Here is a 24,722-nt window from a genome sequence, read left to right as displayed (position 1 = left end):
ATGCAGCTGAGAACAGCATCCTGTCCAGATGCATCGCACCTGCTCTGCACGTGACCACAAGAAACTGCAGACAGCTCGGCACATCGCAGAAACCAGCTTCCCTTCTTCAGCCAGCAGGCGGTGCATCTGTGAAACTCTCTGCTGCAGGTGGCTGTGGAGGCCAATCACTGGTAGAGGTTGATAGGTTCTTGATTAATAAGGGTATCACAGATTACGGGGAGAAGACAGGAGAATGGGGTTGAGAGGGATAATAAATCAGCCACAATTGAATGATGGTGCAGGCTCGAGCCGTGGCCTAATTCTACTCCTATGTCTTATGGTCTTATTACCTTTGACTTTTTTTGTTACCCACAGCCTGTGTCTTTCCCATGTAAATACTTTTTCCTAACTGGGATGAAGACCTACTGGGTGTTATAGACCAGTTTAGAGATACAGCATGGTAACAGGCCCTTCCGGCCTAGCGAGCCTGCACCACCCAAACGCACTCACGTGACCTACTTTGGAATGTGGGAGGAAACCGGAGCACCCTGAGGAAAACACAAAGTCACGGAGAGAACGTGAGAAACTCTTTACAGACAGAGATGGGAACTGAATCCAGGTCGCAGGTGCTGCTATAGCATTATGCTAACTCTGGTTTGAATCCAATCTGCCCTGTGTGTAACCCTCTCACCAGAGGCTCGTAATTAGTTAGTTATTTACTGTGGATGCACACTAACAGTAACGTAAGTCGACGATGCCTGGGGATTAATGATGAGAAGGCTGTCTCCAATATATGAGCAGTTCTAGGGTCGATATGATTCAGGTAACACAACACATAAAAGTTTGAATGTCCCTTTAAGGAAAATTAGGACTTGCATCAATACTGATACACCCATGCAAATGTATCATTTGCCTGGAAGTGACAATTTAACACAGCAGTATAAGCTTAGATTGAAGTTGTTTTGACAAAATATTTTAAACTATAGGAAACACGCAATAAAGAAAAGGGCCCATTACACATATACTGCTTAGCTTACAGTGTGCACATAATTGTTGAAGCTGATTGTTGCATAATCAATCATGTTTGCTCTACTTTGTTTACTCACGGTTCTGAACAATTTTGCCTGAAAACACAGTCCAAATGAAACATAAATAAATGTCCAAGGACAAGGTGTCTCGAACTTTCTCCAAGGCCGTGTGAAAACTAGCTAATTAAAGGTTTTCTGTACGTTCCCTGTGAGACCATTGTCTGCATGAGGATTTTCTGGCAGTGGTACTGGCCCTTCCAAATGTGTTCATGTTCTTCTGCTGCATTTGTTCTCTATTTCCATTTTCCTTCTCCAGAAGCTGGCCACCCCCAATCCTATGAATGTTCTGTGGCAAATTGTTAACAAGACAAATCCTACTGGCTAACTCAACAAGCCTAACTTATCAATCAACTGAGTTACTCGACTGTGTGTGGCCTTAACTCCTGGTGGAGGAGTCGGGGCGCAGTCATGGCAAGCTTTTAGTACCGATCTTTTTGGTGATTGCTCATCGTGCGGCGTGTCTTGAGCCCATCCCTCTCCAAGTTTTTTTTAACGAGGTCGAGTTGCTAGCTTGACTCAACCCAGCACGGATGGAAAGCGTGCAAGGGAGCCGGCTGGATTCGAACTCGGGAGCCTTCGCTCAGAAGTCCAGCGCTGATGCCACTACACCACCAGCTGGTTCGACCATAAATCATTGCCAAAACCTGGGGTTGAACCAGGGACCTTTAGATCTTCAGTCTAATGCTCTCCCAACTGAGCTATTTCACACTGCAATTTGAGAAAATCTGCAGAAAGTAAATACGCAAGAGCATAACAGTATTAATAAAATAAAGCATGATCTTAAACCAAGGTATTACACATGTAATGAATGGATAGGTTCTCTCTTGTTTTGAAAACAGATTTCCTTAAGTCGATTTTGTCCACAGTTTGGAGAATTCACAAAATCACTCACCATAGGAACATGATATTGTAATGAATGACGTCAAAAGCATTGAAGACAGGTAAGAAGGAAGAGGTGTGAGAGAGAACAAGAGGCATGGCAGATGTGCTGGAATCCATGCTGGGTTGGGGGCTGGCTCTCCCATGAGTGCTGCCCTCCAGTGTTCGCTCCCTAGAACTCAAGCTGGATTGCCTTTGCCTGTAGCTGTTCCAGTGCGAAATGAAGAACTGCTGTGTGCTTGTTCTTGCAGAAACATAAGCTCCAGGACAATGTGCCATGCACACAGGAACTTGTGCTAACATAATTTTGTATGTGCTGTGTGTGGCTATATGTTCTATGTTTTGCACCTTGGCCCCAGAGGAACAATGTTTCATTTAGCTGGTAAATGATAAACTTGAACTTGAAGGAACAATGATTAAAAGTGGAAAGAAAGAAGAAACCCATTCAGCTTCTTATAGGAACAATGTACTTATGTATGATCTTTGAAGTTAATAATATTATTAATATTTAATTATTTAATTTAATATTAACAATATATTAATATTTAATTTAATTATTAATAATATTGTTTTACCTATGTATTTATTTATTATAGTATTATGTTAGCTCATAAGTAAAGGTGTCCTGAAACCCAGGGATGGACGGTGTTCACCTGCTGACCTGCCTCATAGTTTATTTACTCAGTGCACCATCTTCATACTGGTTTAGTCGCCTTTACCATGAAGACAGTGGTTCTCACAAAAGCTGTTAATAGAATACAAACAAAAGAAAATATGCTGATGCAGGAAATCCAAGCAACACACACAAAATGCTGGAGGAACTCAGCAGGCCAGGCAGCATCTATGGAAAAGCGTAAACAGTCAACGTTTCGGGCTGAGACCCTTCAGAGGGACTGGAGAAAAAAAGATGAGGGGTCAGAGTAAGGAGGTGGGGGGGAGAGGAGGAAGAAACACAAGGTGCCGGTGAAACTGGGAGGGGTGAAGGGAGATGTAAAGAGCTGGGAAGTCGATTGGTGAAAGAGATACAGAGCTGGAGAAGGGGGAATCTGATAGGAGAGGACAGAAGGCTGTGGAAGAAGGACAAGGGGGAGGAGAACCAGAGGGAGGTGATAGGCAGGTAAGGAGATAAGGTAAGAAAGGGTAAATGGATATGGGAAAGGTGAAGGAGAGGTGGGGGCATTTCCAGAAGCTCAAAAAAATCAATGTTCATGCCACCAGGTTGGAGGCTACCCAGTCAAAATCTAAGGTGTTGCTCCTCCAAGTGTGACCTCATTGCAACAGCAGAGGGTCCACGGACTGACACGTCGGAATGGGAGTGGGAAGCGGAATTAAAATGGGTGGCCACTGGGAGATCCCGCTTTTTCTGGCGAACAGAGTGTAGGTGCTTGACGAAGCAGTCTCCCAGTCTACATCAGGTCTCACCAATATACAGGAGGCCACAGCGGGAGCACCGGGTACAGTAGATGACCCCAACGGACTCACAGGTGAAGTGTGCCCAAAACGTTGACTGTACTCTTTTCCATAGATGCTGCCTGGCCTGCAGAGTTTGTCCAGCATTTTGTGTGTGTTAATTGGATTACAATTACAATTACTTCTGTGAGAGATAAAGCTTCGAATGGTTTGGAACTTTGACATTCGAGTTCTTTCGAAACCAATGAATACATAAGTTGGGTAATTAAATTGGTTTATTATTGTCACATGCACCGAGATACAGTGAAAAACTCGCCTACCATACAGATCAATTCATCGGCGTAGTACATGGGAAAGCAACAACAGAATGCGGAACAAAGGGTAAACACAAAACAGCCTGAAGCTGCTGGGAATCCAGAGCAACACACACAAAATGCTGGAGGAACTCAGCAAGTCAGGCAGCATCTATGGAAATGAATCGACATTCCGGGCCGAGACCCTTCTCCAGAACAAAGTGTTCCATTACAGAGAAGGTGCCGTGCAGTCAGACAATAAAGTACAAGAACATAACAAGGTAGCTTTTGAGGTCAAGAGGACATTTTATTACAATGCAGGACCATTCAATTGCCTTATAACAAGTGCTCTTGAGCTTGCAGGTTTGTGCTTTTGGGTTCTGGTATCTTCTGCCTGACAGGAGATGAGAGAAGAGAATGCCCCGGATGGGTGGGGTCTCTGTGTATGTCAGCTGCTTCACTGAGGCAGTAAGAAGTGTAGGCACAGAGTCCATGGAGGGGAGGCTGATTTCTGTGATGTGCTGAGCTGTGTCCATAACTCTCTGCAGTTAGGACTAACGATCTTGATGTGGGAAATCAGTATACTATAGGTGTGTGAAATGTACCAGGCAGCTCAGATCCAGGGAAACAGTTGAAAGATCTAAAACTGCCATTCTTGACTGGAGTTACTGTACTTAGTAGGTTGCAACAGATTTCAGAGGTAGACATGGCAGATTTATTTATTGAGATACAGCGTGGGATAGGCCCTTACGACCTTACATAGAAACATAGAAAATAGGTGCAGGAGTAGGCCATTCGGCCCTTTGAGTCTGCACCGCCATTCAGTATGATCATGGCTGATCATCCAACTCAGAACCCTGTACCTGCTTTCTCTCCATACCCCCTGATCCCTTTACCCACAAGGGCCATATCTAACTTCCTCTTAAATATAGCCAATGAACCGGCCTCAACTGTTTCCTGTGGCAGAGAATTCCACAGATTCACCACTCTCTGTGTGAAGAAGTTTTTCCTCATCTCGGTCCTAAAAGGCTTCCCCTTTATCCTTAAACTGTGATCCCTCATTCTGCACTTCCCCAACATCGGAAAAAACCTTCCTGCATCTAGTCTGTCCAATTCCTTTAGAATTTTATATGTTTCAATAAGATCCCCCGTCAATCTTCTAAATTCCAGTGAGTATAAGCCTAGTCGATCCAGTCTTTCTTCATGTGAAAGTCCTGCCATCCCAGGAATCAATCTGGTGAACCTTCTCTGTACTCCCTCTATGGCATAAATACGAGTTACGTTCCTCTGCAGCCCCTCATTTAATCCTAGTCTAGTCACGGGACAACTACAATAACCAATTAACCTACCATCCAGCACATCTTTGGACTGTGGGAGGAAACCAGAGCACCTGGAGGAAACCCACATGGTCACGGAGAAGACGTACAAACTCCTTACTGCCGGCAGCAGGCATTGAACCCAGGTCACCTGTACAGTAAAACATCATGCTGATGATTACGTAGAGTTAAAGTAAACACATGAACAACCTTTGAGAAGTCAGTAGGTCAAACAGAATCTTGAAATAAGTATTAATTCTTATTGCTGAATCAACGAGGGTTGGGACCAGGGCCTACTTTTACACCAATCCTAGCCCAATCCATCGTTTATGCAGCCGACATTCTCACCAGCTCCCAACAACACCCCCCCCTCCCCATTTTTTCATCTGCAAAATATGGGCGACTTACAACGATGGTCTTGGCTCGAATCATTGACTGTTTATTTCCCCTCCATGAGAGCTGTCTGACTTGCTGAGTTCCTCCAGCACTTTTTGTGCGTTGCTCAAGATTTCCAGCACTTGCAGAAACTCTTGTGCTTATGGCCTACCAACCTGCATGTCTTTGGAAACCCACGAGTTCACAGGGAGACTGTGCAAACTCCACCCAGACAGGCAGCAGCTGAGTTGAGGTGTGACGCCAGGTCACGGGAGGTGAGAGGCAGCAGCTCTATCATTGTGCCAACATGAAATTTACTGCTATCAAAATTCAGTTCCATTGAAGAAAACCTTTTTTGCCTCTTTTTGATTTATTGTCTGGTTCATTCAAATGATTATTTTTGAACACTTGGCCTCAGCTTATTAATGGAAGTCTGTAGACCGAACACAAGAGATTATGCAGATGTTGGAAATGAAGACCAACGCACAAAGTGCAGGAAAAGCTCAGCAAGTCAGGCAGCATCCACGGAGGGAAATAAAGAGTCGACATTTCAGGCCAAGACCCTTTATCAGGACTGGAAGGGAAGGGTGAAGAAGCTGGAATAAGAAGGTTGGTAGGTAATGGCAGGGGGAGGAGGAGTACAAGCTGGCAGAAGATAGGTGAAGCCATGTGATGGGGAGGGGGGGAATGAAACTAGAAGCTGGGATGTGATAGGTGGAAAGGTAAAGGGCTGAAGAAGAAGGAAGCTGATAGGAGAAGAGAGTGCATCATTGGAATACAGGAAGTTGAAGGGCCACCAGAGGGAGGTGATGGACAGGTACGAAGAACGGAAGGGGCAAGAGGGGAGCCAGAATGGGAAATGGAAAAGGAGAGAAGGGGAAGGGGAGAAACTACTGGAAGACAGAAAAATAACTAGAAATATAAATAGAAACATGCTAATGTAACCACAGCTCTGTGACATGAAGTGTTCTGAGTCCTACACAATCTTTTAAAACAACTTGGATACAAGTCCTGATAACCTAGAGGCCCTTTTACACAGTACCCCCACCCTGAATCTGGAATTGGCTCCATTGTTCGTATATACCGTAGATCTAGGTAACAGCAGAGCATCAGGAACAAAAATAAAGTCCGAAAAAGAAATCTATTGGCGGAAAAAAACGACATCTGGAGAGAATAAGGGTTTCTCTCCTGAAACACAGTGAACACCTAGTGGCCACTTTATTAAGTTCAGGAATATATCAAATAAAGTAGCCACAGGAGAGGATGCCAGTGTGGCCAGGACATCCACTTCAAAGTTCGATGTGTTATGTGTTAAGAGATGCTCTTCTGCACACTACTGTTGTAACGTGTGGTTATTTGAGTTAATGTTATCTTCCTGTTAGCTAGAACCAGTCTGGCCATTCTCCTCTGACCTCTCTCATTAACAAGGTGTTTCCATCCACTGAACAGCTGCTTATTGGATTATTTTTGTTTTTTGCACCGTTCTCTGTAAACCTAGTGATTGGTGTGTGTGAAAATTCCAGGAGACCAGCAGTTTCTGAGATACTCAAACCACCCCATCTGGCACCAACAATCATTCTGCAGTCAAAGTCTCTTTGATCAGATTTCTTCCTCATTCTGATGTTTGATCTGGACAGCTGCACCTCTTGACCATGCCTACATGCTTTTATACATTAATTTGCTGCCATGCGATTGGCTCATTAGAGATTTGCATTATTGAGCGGGTGTATAGGTGTACTTCATAAAGTGGCACTGAGTGTATTACCTGGTATGTTAATTTAAGTCACAAATAGAAGCATTCAACCCATCCTACATCATCCATGGAGTCAATCCATCATTTTTTTATTTAAGCAAAATTTTCTTTTGTACCAATGTTTCCGCAATTGCAAAGCAGCTTCCACATTTATTTTTAAAATGGTAATTCCACAGTGCATTTTGATTGGTTAGTATTTGATTAGTTAACATTTGATTGGCTAGCATTCAATCAGTCAGCCATTCCTTAAGCCCGTCTCCAGGTGGTTACCCTGTAACCAGTAGCAACCCTGCTCCTGTGCTGTTGATGATGGCATCTTTAACCCTGAGGCAGATGGTTCAAGCGGTGTCCGGAAGCTTATCACTGGCTGATGTTTAGTTTGTCTTGCTTAGCTGCTGCTGCAAATTATGATGTCTCATTCTTGGGAAATACTATTAACCATTCCTCTGGCACTATTTTGAAAGGGATAAGATAGTTGTGCCCAACATTTATACCTCAACTAATTACACTAATTCTCTCTCCACGTATGCTGCTTGACCTGCTGAGTGTTTCCAAATTTTTTTTAGTTTTATTTCAGATTTCTAGCATTTGGAGATTTTTTTGTTGTTTTCATTAAGACAAATTGGGAGATGTATTCTCTTAAATATCTCAATATTTAATTAGAGAAGAAAGTATGACCTAAAGCATAATCATTGAATGCAAATGGGATCTTTATATACACAGTACATCATGTACCTATGCAAATTCATCTGCATGCTCAGTACATGAGACTTGCACTAATACAGAGACTATGCATGTCAAATGACTTGTGAAGTATTTATGTTTATGCAAAACTCTTGAGCAAAATCCTGGTCTGTGGGTTCAGGACAGCTGCTGTCTCCAACAGAATGATTCTAACCCTACCAGCTTCCCTTTCAGGGTTTCCAAAACCGAGTGCTATGTATACATAAGCCAAAAATCCCCCCTTCCCCATGAATTCTGTCTACATTTCTTGCTGCCTCAGTAAAACAGCCAATATGATCAAATACCACCCCCCAGGCAGAAGATGCAGAAGCCTGTGTCTATAATCTTGTGGGTAAGCTCACTGTCACTGTGCTTCCACCTTCTTGTGAAGTCCTTGGGGTCCCACTCCCATAATTTCCTTCTGCAGCCCGGCGTGGTCCATCTAGCCAATTCTGTCTGGTCTAACATTACCCACCCAACTAGCCACCAAACTCCAGGCCTCACCAAGGCTCCCATTCATTCCTACTCAAGTCCCATCCTCTCTTTCTCTGTGCAAGCCCCACCTTCACACCCTGGAAGCATTAGCACGTAACAACTTGGCCCTTGTGTATGAGCCCCACAAACCATGCTGGTGTCGAGGTGCCGTCAAACTCTCATCAACTACTTGACGGTCACGCCATTGCTGGAATCTTGCCGTGCACCAGTTCACAGCTGCTTTCTCCGCATTGCAGCACGGGCCACGCTTCAACAGCGCATCCTTCAGCTGCGCTCAGATCACGGCGCTGGGGGTCTCCGTGAATGTTCTTCTTCCACAGTACAGGAGCTTGGAACAGCTGCCACTCGCAGAACAGGAAGGGAAAACTCCCACAAAGATCTCAGGGTGAGCAGAACAAACAAATAATAATATTAACCTGAATCAAAGAATTTATCCAAAGAACAATATCTCCAGTGAGTGTAGTTGAATGAAGGGGGAATCCAGTTTGACGGCTTCTGGCTTTGCATCTATCTGAATCATACAGCCGGCCGGTGGTGGAGTGGCACCTGCACCAGACTCCGAGGCGCGTGGTCGCTGGTTCGAATCCAGCCGGCCCCTTGCATGCTTTCCATCTGTACTAGGTTGAGCGTTGAACTAGCAACTCAGCCTCGTAAGAACAGACAAACGCTAAAGAAACAGTGAGGTTGCTACCTGGTGTACCACAGCGAACGACAACCTGAATCGTAGCATTAACTCAAAACCCAAGAAGCACTCAGCAGGTCAAGCGGCATCTGAGGAGAGAGGTAGGAGAACTTTATGCTTCAGTATGATAATGCAGTTGGGACACCAAGGGACACACACATTGTTGTGGCTTCTTTTAGCCCACACAGGACATCAGCAAAACTGCAAAGTGGTTTTAATATAACAAAGTAATAAGGATCTAGTGCATTTCCAGCGTATATAACAAACAAATTCTTCTCAGGTTTCCAGCTGGGTACGGGTATGGACTATAACCGATGTTTCGATGACAATCTCTGCCATTCCCAATGAAGATGGCAGAGTTTGTCACTGAAACATCGGTTAACATCGATAGCGTACCTGGATGGAAGCCCGAGAAGAGTTTATTTGTAATAAAATTCACATTCAAATTTTAACTTTAATGAGAATGGAACACAAGGACTGCGGGATGTAAACTGGAGACTGAAATTTGTTCTAGCACCTTCTACCCCACAGAGGTTGGCCTCATTTTCATAGCTGTGGCTTTGAGGGAGTAATAATACCCAGTCCATGTGGCCCAATGGATTCCATTGGCGTAGGAAGCATGGGGTCCCCTTAAATAGAGGCCATTAAGGTTTACCGTGTGGCATGACTTGTACCAAAAGGCTCCTGAGTTCTTCTGCGCACAGTTTATGGGGCCTTCTTGATTCTTGTCAAACGTGCTGAATTTGAGCCCATTATGATAGGCCAACGAGTCTCCTACAACAAAAGATATCAGCAACTAATTAGTTTATTGTCCTGTTCACCAGGATGTAATGAAGCTCACAGAGCAGCTTAACCGCAAATCAAGGACAAACTTAATCCAGGTACATCTTGTTTTATTTACTCCATCTCACCTTCCTGCCCCAAATATAGTAGTCAGTCCTCTATCATTGGAAGAGTTGGTATTGGTTTTCCTGTGGTATTGACCAGATATTCATTGCAAAATAGTCCCAACCTCGTTTTTTAACTAACCAGTGTTGCGTCCGGCTGACATCACTGAGCTGGCGACCGGTGATCAGAAAGATTAAGTCCCTAACTAACGTGTCACTGAAGTTGAACTGGGAAGGTTAAGTCACCACGCCGCTGATTCGTAGACCTAACAGCGCCTGTATGACACAGCTAGTAAAGTTGATTCCTCACACTCTGGTCCCTTGGGCTCAAAGCTGATCTCCGACACTGTGACCTTCTTGTGACTGTGGGTTTACTCTGGGTGCCGTGGTTTCCTCCCACATCCTAAATATGAAGCTGTTGATAGGTTAACACTCAAGGGCTGATAGATTAATAGGCAGCGGTTGATAGGTTAGTTGCCCTGGGTGTGTAGGTCAGTGGTAGAATCTGGGGAGATGAGAAAATAAAGTAGATGACCTATGCTCTATGACTATTCAAACGCTATGTCAAAACTCATATAAACTGGCCATGATGATCCATGGTAACACTCTGAGGGTTTCAATGATGGGTCGCTGATCTGAAACATTAACTCTCCTCTCTCTCCTCAGATGCTGCCTCACCTGCTGAGTGTTTCCTGGGGTTTACACTAACTTTATGACTCACGTGGTAGATCCAAAAGCAAATTAAAAAATAAAACATCTGAAAATCTCTGGAATGACGCAGATAAGCTGTAATTGTGCAATCCAGGAATAATTCACTCTCAACATCCTGCTTCAACCTTCTCCTAGCCCACTCTCTAGAACAATACTCCAGTCGTGGCTGAAACATCTCTCTACAGACTCTGTTGTATTCCATGCTATGCTCTCTTCGCAGCATCTACCTGATCTGACAAGAAAAAGGGGGCAGGAGAGGGACACTTGGGCCATCAAACCTAGCCCACCATTCAATATGATCATAGCTGATCTGCCTCAGACCTCACCTTCTCCACTGTGCCAGTTCCCCATAGACCTCGACCCTTCAAAAATGTACCAATTTCCTCATTGAATCTGGTAGTGAATTCCACAGAGTTTGCATAAATACAAAATATTGCACTAGGCGTTTGAGAGACCATTGGTTTAGTTCATTTGTTCATTATGCGCCATGTCATATGACGTGGGCGGTTATGTGGCCATGATTGTTCTTTTCTACAGAAGTGGTTTGCCATTGTCTTCCTCTGGGTAGTATCTTTACAAGACGGGTTACCCCAGCCGTTATCAATACTCTTCAGAGCCTGGTGTCAGTGGTGCATCACCGGGACTTGTGATACGCACCAGCTTCTCATATGACCATCCACCATCTGTTCCTGTGGCTTCACATGACCCTGATCAGGGGGTGGGGGGGGGGGGTGTTGCTACACTTTGCCCAAGGGTGACCTGCAGGCCAGCAGAGGGAAAGAGCCTCCTTTGGTAAAGAAGTTTCCCCACACCCCCCATATGGTTTACGGTTTAATATCTTATCTAAAAAAGCTACACATCCACCCTGGCATGTGTGGTCAAATGTCTGGAGCAGAATTTGAACACGTGACCTTTCAGTTACCCACTGAGTAACCTTGTCAATGTGAACAAGATAATGATATTGATCTCTGATAATCTATTAAATCCAAGTTCAAGTTTAATTGTCATTCAACCATACATGAATGCCATTGAATACGACCAAACGAAACAGTGTTTCTCCAGGGTAAGGTGCAAAACACAGCGCCAAGTCACACAGAGCACAAGGCACAAATAGCACATGAAAGAAATCAGTAAAATACAGTCACACAATGTCCATGAAAGTGGCAGCGGTTTGCAGTCAAACACAATACAGCTTGTCTTCTGCCAAGTGAACACAGGGGGGGCAGTACTGAGTCCAGCATGGACACCATGCCACACTAAGGCTATGTCCACACTACACTGGATAAATCCGTAGCCGAAGCTTTTTCTCTTCGTTTTTACCCTCCGTCCACACTAAAATGGCGTTTCCGTTCCCTGAAAATGGAGATTTTCAGAAACGCTCTCCAGAGTGTGTAATTTTGAAAATGCCGCTTGGGCAGAGCAGTGTAGACGGGGTAACTGGAGAAATCTGAAAACGCTGTCATGACGTGCCGGAACAGATGGTAACGGCAGCAGCGCAGAATTTCATGGTTTTCATGAACGCAATAGAACAACACCGCAGCGGAAACGGAAATAGTAAACCGCTTCCTCTTCAGTTCTTTTCTGTAGTTGTGTCCTGCACATGCCCAGGAGGAGGAGATTCGCCCAAATATCCATTTTAATGTGGACAGAGATATTTTTAAAAACACCTAGTGTGGACGCCTATCGTTTTTACATGAAACTGGCGTTTTCAAAATTATCCGGTCTAGTGTGGACGTAACCCAAGTCCAGTTTGGACTCTGATGCCCTCTGCTGGGCGGCTGTAAGCAGGTGATGCCGCAGCTTGAAGCCTATTCCTCGCTGTGACTGAGGCCACACAGCTCCCTGCTGTCCATCCCTGCAGCCCTCCAATAAATCAGTGAATCAGACGAGCGGCTTTCCACATTAACAATCTCCAACAGGGTGTTGCATTCCCAAGAAAAGCGGCTAAGATGATCATTCGTTGTTAGACTGCACACCACATGCGCACACCGACTCCTCTGATGCATCAAACATTTATCAGTATCATTACAACAGTATTAGTTATTTCCTGATGACGCAAACCAAAAGTTAAATCTTATACAGTATGCCTCCTCTCAGCTCCTAGGAACAGTGTCTGTCTGTGACTTTCGGTGCTTTCTGTGTGGGTTTTTGCATGCTGTCCCTATAACCATGTGGGTTTTGCTGTGTAATCTGGTTACAAGTTTGTTTAATTGTCATTCAACCATACATAAATACAGCCAAATGAAACAGTGTTACTCCAGGGCCAAGGTACAAAACACAGTACCAACAGTCTTTCACAGCACAAGGCAAACATAGTATACATAATACAGCTGTAAAATACAGTCACACTCAAAAAAAACATAGTCCAAGTCCCTGAGTCCAGGAATGTTGCAGCAGTCTGCAGTCGAACACAATACATCTCGACTTTTGCTGAGTGAACACTGGAGGTCAGCACCAACTCCAGCACGGACGTCACACCACACTGACTGTGTCTTGTGTTCGTGCTGCAAACAGGCGGCTCCTGGTCAGAGGCCTAGTCCTTGCTACGACCAGGGCCACGCAGCCACCCCCCCCCCCCTCCATTTGCCAGTAAAACAGTGAATCGGACTTGCAGCATTCCACGTTACTAATGTCCAACAAAGTCTTGCGATCACAAGAAGAGCTACTGAGACAATCACTCACTGTTAGACTACACACTGGCCTCACACTTTCTAACACAGGCAGTAGCATTATTCACATCGTCCAGCTCCCTCAGTTTCTCCGTCAACGAGCAACTTGCTGATGGGGTAGATCTACAGTACTTTAAGTTCGTAATGTTTAGCAGGGTCTTGCAAACATAAAAAAAAATATTTTGTGATTAATGTTGGTGGTGCCAGTCTAGTTGATATTCCAGACTTTTAGATGTTACTCCCTACCAATACTCCGGCCTTTTAACATCATAAACCTGCAAATTGTTTGTTATGTCTGCTCTCTTGCTGAGAAACAGAGACATCTCTTTCTCCCTGAGGGGAGAGAGAGAGCCTGTGGTATGTCGAATACCGGGTGAACGTGTAGTCTTTGGAATACTGCTCGTCCGTGTCTTTGCTGTTGCTTTGCTGCACACTTGAGTGCTCGGTGGTGGGTGCTGATGCTTTTTTTTGCTGGTGGGGGGAGGGGGGTTGTTGCCTGCTGCTGCTTACGTGCGGGAGGGAGGGAGGGGAACAGGGGGAAACTTTGGGTTTCTAACATTTAACTGTCATTCATTCTTTGGATCACTCCTCTGTTTTGTTGCGAAAAAAAAGCATTTCAGGATGTATATTGTATCCATTTCTCTGACATGAAATGTTCCTTTGAAACCTATCAAATCCATATCTTACCTTCCCCTCCTGTCAGATTCCACCATTTGTCATCTCCACCTATCACCTTCCAGCTTCCATCACAACTTTAATCCTTCTTACCCCAACTCTTCACCTGAATCCACCTATCACTTGCCAGCTGTACTTTCAACCCTTCCCTTTACAAGATTCAAGAATCAAGGCTGTTTATTCTTATTCTCCAGTATGCAAGTGTAAAGGAGAGTAAAATGGTTGTTACTCTGGATCTGACGCAGCATAAAAACACACAAAACTGTTTGAGTGTGGCCATCAATACATTAGATTAGCTTCCACACATAGACTGATTGTATGTTAATAAAGGGCACCTGGCACAGGAACGTAAGGTGACTGTGATGGGAAATGATGAAGTGCCCAAGTGACTCGGCGAGAGGAGCTTTTCTAGGCAGCAACTAGGCATATAAAAACACAGCAGGGTAGTAACAGTCCTGCCTCTTTATACTGGCTATCTCCCGTCTACTCTTTCAGTCCAAGTGAATTGACTTGACCCAAAATGTCAACTGCACATTTCCTTCCACAGATACTGTCTGACCTGCTGAGTTCCTCCAAGAGTTTTGGTATTTTTTGTTGCCCCAGATTCCAGCATCTACAGTTTCTTCTGTCTGTTCATTGCACCTATAGACAGTACATTTTACACAGTAGAAAAGCAAACCTTCCAGTGAAACCCGTACAGTTTATGAGATCAGTGAATAAGCAGGAAACAACCTGCTTCCACGCTGTATGACTCCGTGGTTCAGTAATCAGTGAGTCGGGATTGGGATTTCCAAACAATTGGGTGCTGGATTATCGAGTTTTATTGGATAGGACATTCTACAGGGGTTGTATTGAGAGCATCCTGAGCAGCTGCATCACTGCCTGGTTCGGGAATTGCACCGTCTCGGATCGCAAGACCCTGCAGCGGATAGTGAGGTCAGCTGAGAAGATCATCGGGGTCTCTCTTCCCGCCATTATGGACGTTTACACTACACGCTGCACCCGTAAAGCTAACAGCATTGTGAAGGACCCCACGTACCCCTCACACAAACCCTTCTCCCTCCTGCCATCTGGCAAAAGGTACCGAAGCATTCGGGCTCTCATGACCAGACTGTGCAACAGTTTCTTCCCCCAAGCCATCAGACTCCTCAATACCCAGAGTCTAGACTGACATCTACATCATTTATTACTATATTGAAATTTGTCCTCCACTGTGCCTATTGTCTTGTTTAGTAATTATTGTTTTGCCCTGCACTGTTTTGTGCACTTTATGTAGTCCTGTGTAGGTCTGTAGTCTAGTGTAATTTTTGCATTGTTTTATGTAGTCTAGTGTAGCCTTGAGTTGTCTCACATAGTCTAGTGTAGTTTTGTGTTGTTTCATGTAGCACCATGGTCTTGGAGGAATGTTGTTTCATTTTTACTGTACCAGCAGTTTATGGTCGAAATGACAATAAAAAGTGACTTGGCTTAATAAGCGATTTACCTGCTCCTCCATCAGTGAATCCCTGAACTAGGAGAGTGTAGCCATTTCCTTCAGCGTGAATGGAATCGGGGGCCACTGCAAACTGCTTATACTTGGCATGGACAGTCTGGTTCTCAAAGTCCTCCATGTCAATTCTTAGCTCATAGTTCCTCCTTGCTGTTAACAAATGTATGTTCTGCAGACCTGCAAGCAATAAAGATTTACGTTAAAAGTCTATTATAGGTTCATAGCCAAGAGAGAGAGAGCAGCAAGGGAGTGAGACAGAGACAGAGAGATAGAGAGAGAGAGGGAGGGAGGAAGGGAGGGAGGGGAGAGAGAGAGTGATAATATATAAAGATATAGGCAGATAGAGAGAGAGACAGAGAGGAAGAGAGAAATGAATGAGAGTGAGGGGGAATGAGAAACAAAGATGGAGAGACAGAGATATGGAGAAAAAGAGATATATAAAGAGATGGCGAGATAGGCAGTGATAGAGATATACAGTCCAAGATATAGACATAGAGAGAGGAGAGGGAGAGTGAGAGAGGAAGAGAGAATGAGAGAGAGAGATGGGGAGAAAGATAAAGATATTTAGACAGAGAGAGGGAGTCAGAGATGAAGAGAGAAGGGGAGAGATAGAGATGGAGAAAGATGGAGGAGAGAGAGAGAGAGAGAGAGAGAAATGACACATTTCACTGTACACATGATAAATAATCTTGAATCTTGTCATATGCTGCAGTTGAATGAAGAATTGATATTCATTGGGATGGTAATGTTCTTCAAGAGAGTAATGATTCATCAGGAGAAGAATGAGGAATAGATATTCAAGAGGGAAGGAATGTTCAACAGAAGAGGAATGTTCTTCAGGAGAGGAATGAGGAATAGAAATTCATCAGGAGAGGAATGTTCTTCAAAAGAGCCAGGGATTTTCTTTTATATATACACGTGACCGAGGAGCTACTGACTGCAAAGAACTCTGTTTGCACAGTACAGGTTGGTCAGTATAGATTTCTACAAGCAATCTCATGATACATAAAAATTGGCTTATGGTCAAAGGAATTAAGAAGCTCCTTTGGCAGAACCCAGACTAATTTCAAAAGGACAAATATCCAGTAGTACTTGTTATTTATAGAACACTGTAAACATAGTAGATAATCCTATTTGATACCAATCTGAATGGTCAAATATAAAGCTGTGGGAGGTTTGAGCTTTAAAGGATAGAGAGATTAAAGAGATAAAACATTGAATCCTGGGCACAGAGAAGCATTGATATCTTGAAGTTGTGGAGCTACAAAGTACCAAAACCAGACTTGTCACAAAGCCAAGTGAACTCTTAGAGTCTTTTGTACTTGTGGCCTTATAACAGTGTGTTATTAGCAAACATTCTGCTGGAGGAACTTGGCAGGTCAAGGGGCATTGGTGCAGGCCTGATAAAGGGCTTTGATTCAAATGTTCATAACTCATCTCCTCCCCACTGATGCTTCTCAGCCCATTAAGTTCCTCCAGCATCTTGGTTGTTGTTCCAGGTTCCAATATCTGCAATCTCTACAGTGCATTATTAATTCTAATGTAATAATTAATACATAGAACAGTACTGCACAGTAATCCCTTTGGCTCACGATGTTGTGTCGATCTTTTAACCTACTCCAACCTCAATCGAACCTTTCCCTCTGACATGGTCCTCCATTTTTCTTTCATCCGTGTGCCTATCCTGGAGTCTCTTAAATATCCCTAAGGTATCTGCCTCTACCACCATATCTGGCAGCTATGATTCTCTGTGTCACAAACCTACCTCTGACATCTTAAACGCAAGAGGTTCTGCAGATGCTGGAAATTCAGAGTAACACATACAAAATGCTGGAGGAACTCAGCAGCATGAATGGAGGAGAATAAATAGTTGACTGTTGCAGTCCAAGACTCTTCATAAGGAGTGATAAGGGTTCTTGGCATGAAATGTCGACTGTTTATTCACCTCCATAAATGCGACCCAAGAGTTCCTCCAGCATTAGTTATAGGGTCAAGGACCCAACAACTCCTGTTCTCAATAGTATTTATCATTTATTAATGTATTCTTGCATTTACATATTTTGTCTTCTTTTGCACGTTGGTCATTTGTCCATTTTTGCGGATAGTTTTTCAGTGATTCTATTATGTTTCTTTGTACATATTGCCCGCAAAACAAAAGGAATCTCAGGACTCTGTGTAGGTACCTCTGGGCATCATGGTAGTGGTTAGCTCAACAGCTCGGGGCTTTGGAGTTTAGAGTTCAATCCCAACATCCTCTGTAAGGAAAAGCAAATTGTGCAGACGATACGGAGAGTCTGCAGAGAGATATGGATAGGTTAAGTGAGTGGGCAAGGGTCTGGCAAACGGAGTACAATGTTAGTAAATGCACAGTCATCCACTTAGGAAGGAAAAATGGAAGATCAGGTTATTATTTGAATGGTAAAAGATTGCAGTAAGCTGTTGTGCAGAAAGACTTGGGAGTTCTTGTGCATGAATCGCAAAAGGTTGTTTTGCAATTGCAGCAGGCTATCAAGAAGGCAAATGGAATGTTGGCCTACATTGCTAGAGGGATTCAATTTAAGAGCGGGGAGGTTATGCTACAACTGAATAGAGAACTGGCGAGGTTGCATCTGGAGTACTGTGTGCAGTTCTGGTCTCCTTACTTGAGGAAGGATATACTGGCTTTGGAGGTGGTGCAGAGGAGGTTCACCAGGTTGATTCCGGAGATGAGCGGTTTAGATTATGAGGAGAGATTGAGTCACCTGGGACTGTACTTGCAGGAATTCAGAAGGATGAGAGGAGATCTTATAGAAACATATAACATTATGAAAGGGATAAATATAGGAAGCAGTGGAGGCTACCTCGGTAAACACACTTAAGACAAGGTTGGATAGATTTTAGCACAGTAGAGGAATTAAGGGTTATGGGGTAAAGGCAGGTAGGTGGAAATGAGTCCACGGCCAGATCAGCCATGATCTTATTGAATGGCTCCAGTTTCCTCCCACAGTCCAAAGATGTACTGGGTAGGTTAATTGGTCATTGTAAATTGTCCCCTGATTAGATTATGGTTAAATCAAGCCTCCTTGGGCCTCTGGGCAGTGGCTTGATGGACTGGAAGGTCATATTCTGCACTGTTTCTCTAAATAAAAAATAAATAAATATCCCCAAACTTTTCTCTAATAAGCTTTAATTATGCTTTCTTGTATTGGTCACTTCCTCCCTGGAAGAAAGGCACCGGCTGTTCACTGATGCCACTACTTCCCACCGTATATTGAACCAAACGGTCTGCAGGCTGTCCAGCTCACCCAGCCAATATTCACCGTCCGCTGTCCCGAAGCCTCGCTTGTAGTTGTCCCATCCTCTGTAGAAGTCAACAGAACCATCCATTCTTCTCTGAAACACCTGGTAAGCATAAGATTGAAGGTTCAGGTTTATTCATCACACGTACATTGAAACGCACAGTGAAATGCATCGATTGTGTCAACAACCAACGCAACCCAAGGAAGTCGTGGGGTGGGGGCAAGTGTCACCGCACATTCCGGCGCCTACAGAGCAATCCTACCATGTTCAGCAGAACAACACAACAGCAAGGCAAGCCCCCCTCTCCCACCCCCACCCACTCACACATCCAGACAGGACAGGCTGCCTCTGAGGCTTCCAGTCCTTGTTCCCGGATTCTTTGGCCTCCAACTTCAGACTTCATCCCAGGCCTCGACTTCCAGACCCGAACAGAAGTGTTGCAACAACTTGTCAAGAGCCCTTCCTATAGAGCTTTGCTTGAAGGAGTACCTTGCTGAGAGAGGTACATAAAATTATGAGGGGAATAGGTAGGCTGAGTGATAAAAATAGTTACCCTATCTTGGGTGTGTCTAAGGCAAGAGACTGCAGGTTTAAGGTTAGAGGTAGTGGATTTAGAGGGGATCTGAGAGGGTAGTTTTTCACAAAGAGGGTGGCTGGAGTCAGTAATAAACTAGAGTCATAGAGTCTTCAAATTATACAGCTTGGAAGCAGGCTCTTTGGCCCATCTATTTGTGACTATCCACCTTATCTATGCCCCTCCCTCTTCAGCCTCCTTTGCTCCAGGGAAAAGAGTCCCAGCCTTTCCAATCTCTCATTGGAACTGGGACATCACAGTAATGAGGTGCGAGCACAAAGTTTCACAGCAGCCAGCTGTAAGATTGGGGGTTCGATTCTGCTGTGGCCTGTAAGGAGCTCCTTTCCTCTCCCTGTCACTGCATGGGTTTCCTCCGGGTGCTCCGGTTTCCTCCCACATTCCAAAGTCGTGGGTATGCTACGTTGGCATGCCCAGCGCAATCATCACTGAATTGATTTGTCATAAACAATGCATTTCCCCATATATTGTGATGTGACAAATAAAACTAATCCCTCTCTTAAAATCTCTTAACTCAGTCCCACAATCCCAGCGCCAATGGGGCCAGACATTTAAAACCGAGGGGAAACTTACTTTCTCAGATTCCAGTCAATCTCTGGAATCTTCCACGCTTGTGCCAAGTGCAGACCAGATGATTGGGTTAACTTGAGGTGGAGGTAAAGAAATTTTTGAAATATCAAGGAGCCAGTACAGAAGCTGAATTGAAATCAGCTTAGGTCAGCCACAAGCATATTTGAATGATGGGTCAGGCATTGTGTCTTACTTTGGCATCTAGAAAAGGCATAAAGGTTGATCTTCATAACAAAGAAACCAGAGAACAGGAGCAGAATATATTGCTGCACGTATACAGGGAGAAGAGGTATGTTGTACAGTTTTCGTGTCTTACCTAAGGATATCTTCCCTATGGAGAATATTTAGTGAAGGTCCACTATTCTGATTTCTGTGATGATAGGACAGTGAATTAGGCTCATTCACTAGAGATTAGGAAAATTAGAATAGACAAAATTTCTAACAAAGCTGGGCCAGTGACAAGCACCAAGGAATGGTCAAGGGAGGCAGAGGAGTGCTTACACGACTGCTTTGAGTTGTGGACTGGGCAGTATTCAAGGGTTCAGCTTTGAATCTGAATGAATATGCCACAGTTGTCACTGACTTCATCAAGAATGTGTGCCTTCGAGGACATTCCAGACATACCCAAACTGAAAGCCATGGATGAACCAGGAGATTCATAGTCTGTTGAGGGCTAGATCTGTGGTATTAAAGAACTGTACAAGAAGTCCAGTTACGACCAATGGAAAACTATTTTAAAAGTGGGAAAACACCTCCGACTGAGGATACAGATGGAATGGGGCTTGCAAGTCATTGCTTCCTACAAAGCGAAGCTTAACATCTTGAATGGCTTTGATGCCTCACTCCTCGATGAGCTCAATGCCTTTTATGCATGCTTTGAAAGGGAGAAGAAAACTACATCTGTACAAATCCCTGTGCCACCTGGTGACCCTGTGATCCCTGTCTCAGAGGGCAATGTCAGAACCTCTCTTGAGAGGGTGAACCCTTGCAAGATGTCGGGCCCTGATAGTGTACCTGTTAGGGCTCTGAGAGCCTGTGCCAACCAACTGGATGAGTGCTCAAGGACATTTTCAATCTTCCACTATGTAGGAGGTTCCCACCTGCTTCAGAAGGGTGACAATCATACCAGTGCCCCAGAAGAATAGGGTGAGTTGCCTCAGCTTATCACCCACTTGCATTCACATCTACTGTGACAAAGTACTTTGAGAGGTCAGTCATGGCAAGAGTGAACTCCTGCCTAAGCAAGGACATGGACCTACCAGAAAAAATCTACAGCAGATACATTCTTACTGGCTCTCCACTCATCCTTGGATCATCGGGACAGTAGCAATACCCACGTCAGGCTGCTGTTTATTGATTACCGCTCAGCGTTCAACACAATCATACTCTCAGTTCTAATCAACAGACTCCAAAACCTGGGCTTCTGTACCTCCCTCTTCAACTGAATCCTTGACTACGTCTCTGGGAGACTAGTCTGCAGGGATCGGAAATAACATTTCCTCCTCACTGACAAACGACACTGGTGCACCTCAAGGATGCCTACTTAGCCCACTGTTCTACTCCCTCTACACCCATGACTATGTGGCTAGACTCAGCTCAAACATAATCCATAAATTTGCCAATGACACAACTATTGTTGGCAGAACTTCAGGTGGTGACTAGGTGGCATACAGGAGTGAGATAAATCAGCTGGTTGAGTGGTGTCGCAACAATAACCTTGCACTTAATGTCAGCAAGGCCGAGGAAATGATTGTAGACTTCAGGAAAGGGGAAGTGAGGAGACACACATCAGTTTTAATCAAGGGATCAGCAGTGGAAAGGGGGAGCAGTTTTAAATTCCTGGGTGTCAACATCTCTGAAGATCTCTTTTGGTATTACTTATTTAATTTCATTTCTTTTGTATATAACATTGTAACTTATATTTTTTATTTTATGTATTGCAATGTACTGCAGTCACAAAACAATACATTTCATGACATACGACTGTGATATTAAATCTGCCTCTGGTAAGATGGCCCCAGTAGATGGGGACCATGCACCAGAAACACCATCTAAGGATAACGTATACGCCATGAAGGGCTGAGAAGAGGAGAAACTCTTTCACCCTGTGGCACAGAAGCAAAATTGTTAAATTTATTCAGGAAGAAGTTAGACTTAGTTATAACTACTTTCTAAGTGGGGAACAAATTCAGAAATCAGAGGTGCAAAGAGACTTGGGAGTCTTCATGTAGCGTTTCCTCAAGGTTAACTTGTAGGCTGTGCTGCAGAAAGGAAGGCAAATGCAGTGTTAACATTCATTTCAAGAGAACTAGAATACAAAAACAAGGATGTAAGGCTGAAACTTTATAAGGCATTAGTCAGGTCGCATTTAGAGTATTGTGAGCAGTTTTGGGCCCCTTATCTGAGAAAAGATATTCTGGCGTTGGAAGTATTCCAAAGGAAGTTTACAAGAATTACCTCAGAAATGAAAGGGTTAATAAATGAAGTGTGTTGGCTCTGGCCGTAAGACAATAAGACATAGGAATAGAATTAGGATATTTGGCCATGGAGTCTGTCCCACCATTCAATCATGTCTGATCCTTCTTTTCCCCTCCTCAGCCCCACTCCCCATAACTTTTAAAGCCATGTCCAATCAAGAGCCTATCAAGCTCTGTCTTAAATACACCCAATGACCTGGCCTCCACAGCTGCCTGTGCTCACAAATTCTACAAATTCACCACCACCTGACTAAAGAAATTTCTCCGCATCTCTGTTTTAAATGGACGCCCCTCTAACCTGAGGCTGTGCCCTCTTGTCCTAGACTCCCCCACCATGGGAAACAACCTTTCCACATCTACTCTGTATAGGTCTTTCCGCATTTGATCCTCCTTCATTCTTCTAAATTCCAGTAAATATAGACACACAGCTATTAAATGTTTCTCATATTCCCTTACATTCCTGAAATTATATTTGTGTATCTCCTCTGAACACTCTCCAATGCCAGCACATCTTTTCTTAGATGAGGAGCCCAGAACTGTTAACAATACTCAAGGTGAGGCCTCACCAGCGCCTTATCAAGCCTCAGCATCACATCCCTGCTCTTGTATCCTAGACCTCTTGAAATGAATGCTAACATTGCATTTATCTTCCTCGCCACGACTCTACCTGCAAGTTAACCGTCAGGGTGTTCTGCACAAGGACTCCCAAGTCACCTTACATCTAGATTTTTGGATTTTATCTCGATTTAGAAAATAGTCTACACATTTATTTCTTCTACCAAAGTGCATAACCATACATTTTCCAACATTGTATCTCATTTGCCACTTCCTTGCCCATTCTCCTAATTTGTCTAAGTCCTTCTGCATCCTACCTGTATCCTCAACACTACCTGCCCCTCCACCAGTCTCTGTATCATCTGCATACTTGGCAACAAAGCCACCTATTCCATCTTCTAAGTCACTGATAGACAGCATAAAAAGAAGTGGTCCCAACACCAACCCCTGCAGAACACCACTAGACACTGGCAGCCAACCAGAAAAGGATCCTTGTATTTCTACAAGCTGACTCCTACCAATCAGCCAATGCTATAACCATGTCAGTAACTTTCCTGTAATACCATGGGCTCTTAACTTGGTAAGCAGCCTCATGTGTGGCACATTGTCGAAGGCCTTCTGAAAGTCCAAATATACAACATCCACTGCATGCCCTTTATCCATCCTACTTGTAATCTCCTCAAATAATTCCAACAGGTTCAGCAGGCAAGATTTTCCCTTAAGGAAACCATGTTCACTTTGTCCTATCTTGTCGTGTGTCACCAAGTACTCCAAAATCTCCTTAAAAATTGACTTCAACATCTTCCCAACCACTGATGTCAGGCTAAATGGTCTGTAATTTCCTTTCTACTGCCTTCCTCATCTCTTAAAGAGTGGAGTGACATTTGCAGTTTTCCAGTCCTCTGATACCATGGCAGAGTCAAATAATTTTTGAAAGATCATTACTAATGCCTTCACAATCTCGATTGCTACCTCATTCAGAACCCTAGGGTGCAGTTCATCTGGTCCGGCTGACTTATGTACCTTTAGGTCTTTCAGCTTTTTGAGCACCTTCTCCCTTGTAATAGTAACTGCACTCACTTCTCTTCCCTCCCACCCTTCAACAGCTGGCACAGTGATAGTGTCTTCCACAGTGAAGACCGATGCAAAATACTCAATTAGTTCATCTGCCATCTCCTTGGCCCCCATTATTATTTCTCCGGCCTCATTTTCTAATGGTCCTATATCCACTCTCATCTCTTTTTTATTTTTTTACATACTTGAAAAAGCTTTCACTATCCACTTTTCGCTCCTAATGATTCCTTTAGTTGCTCTCTGTAAGGTTTTGAAAGCTTTCCAATCCTCTGTCTTACGACTAATTTTTGCGTTGCTGTATGCTCTGTCTTTTGTTTTTACATTGGCTTTGACTTCCCTTGTCAGCCACAGTTGTACTATTTTGGCATTTGAGTATTTCTTTGCTTTTGGAATACATTTATCCTGCACCTTCCTCATTTTTCTCAGAAACTCACACCATTGCTGCTCCGCTGTCATCCCTGCCAGAAACTCCTTCCAATTTACTTTGACCAATTCCTCTCTCATACCACTGTAATTTCCTTTACTCCACTGAAATACTGCTACGTCAGACTTTACTTTCTCCCTATCAAATTTCAAGTTGAACTGAATCATATTGTGATCACTGTCTCCTAAGGGTTCTTTTACCTTAAGCTCCCTAATCACCTACAGTTAATTACACAACCCCTAATCGAATATAGTTGATCCCCTAGCAGGCTCAATGACAAACTGCTCTAAAAAGCCATCTCATAGGCATTCAACAAATTCACTCTCT

At 43.9% G+C, this 24,722-nt stretch overlaps 1 protein-coding gene across 5 annotated transcripts in view; it reads right to left on the bottom strand.

Annotated features, from left to right (window-relative positions):
• Positions 1–854: 854 nt before the first annotated feature.
• LOC140740157 (microfibril-associated glycoprotein 4-like) overlaps positions 855–24,722 on the bottom strand; it is a 48,532-nt gene continuing 24,664 nt past the window's right edge. The window contains exons 4-8 of one of the 5 annotated variants that reach the window (XM_073069126.1): positions 18,709–18,805; positions 15,419–15,601; positions 9,649–9,767; positions 4,999–5,116; positions 855–1,792 (exon numbers count right to left, since the gene is read on the bottom strand). In XM_073069126.1, coding sequence (XP_072925227.1) covers positions 1,746–1,792; positions 4,999–5,116; positions 9,649–9,767; positions 15,419–15,601; positions 18,709–18,805 — 564 coding nt within the window. In that variant the 3' untranslated portion in view covers positions 855–1,745. Of the gene's footprint in view, positions 1,793–3,681; positions 5,117–5,357; positions 9,768–15,418; positions 15,602–18,708; positions 18,806–24,722 lie in introns of those variants that run through there. The other 4 variants (XM_073069125.1, XR_012101805.1, XM_073069128.1 and 1 more) reach the window with 4 other exon arrangements.

The sequence above is a fragment of the Hemitrygon akajei genome, chromosome 16, assembly GCF_048418815.1.
Source record: "Hemitrygon akajei chromosome 16, sHemAka1.3, whole genome shotgun sequence".
Lineage (NCBI taxonomy): Eukaryota > Metazoa > Chordata > Chondrichthyes > Myliobatiformes > Dasyatidae > Hemitrygon > Hemitrygon akajei.
Note: the sequence above shows the minus strand (reverse complement) of the source record. Positions and strands in the feature narration are given on the sequence as shown.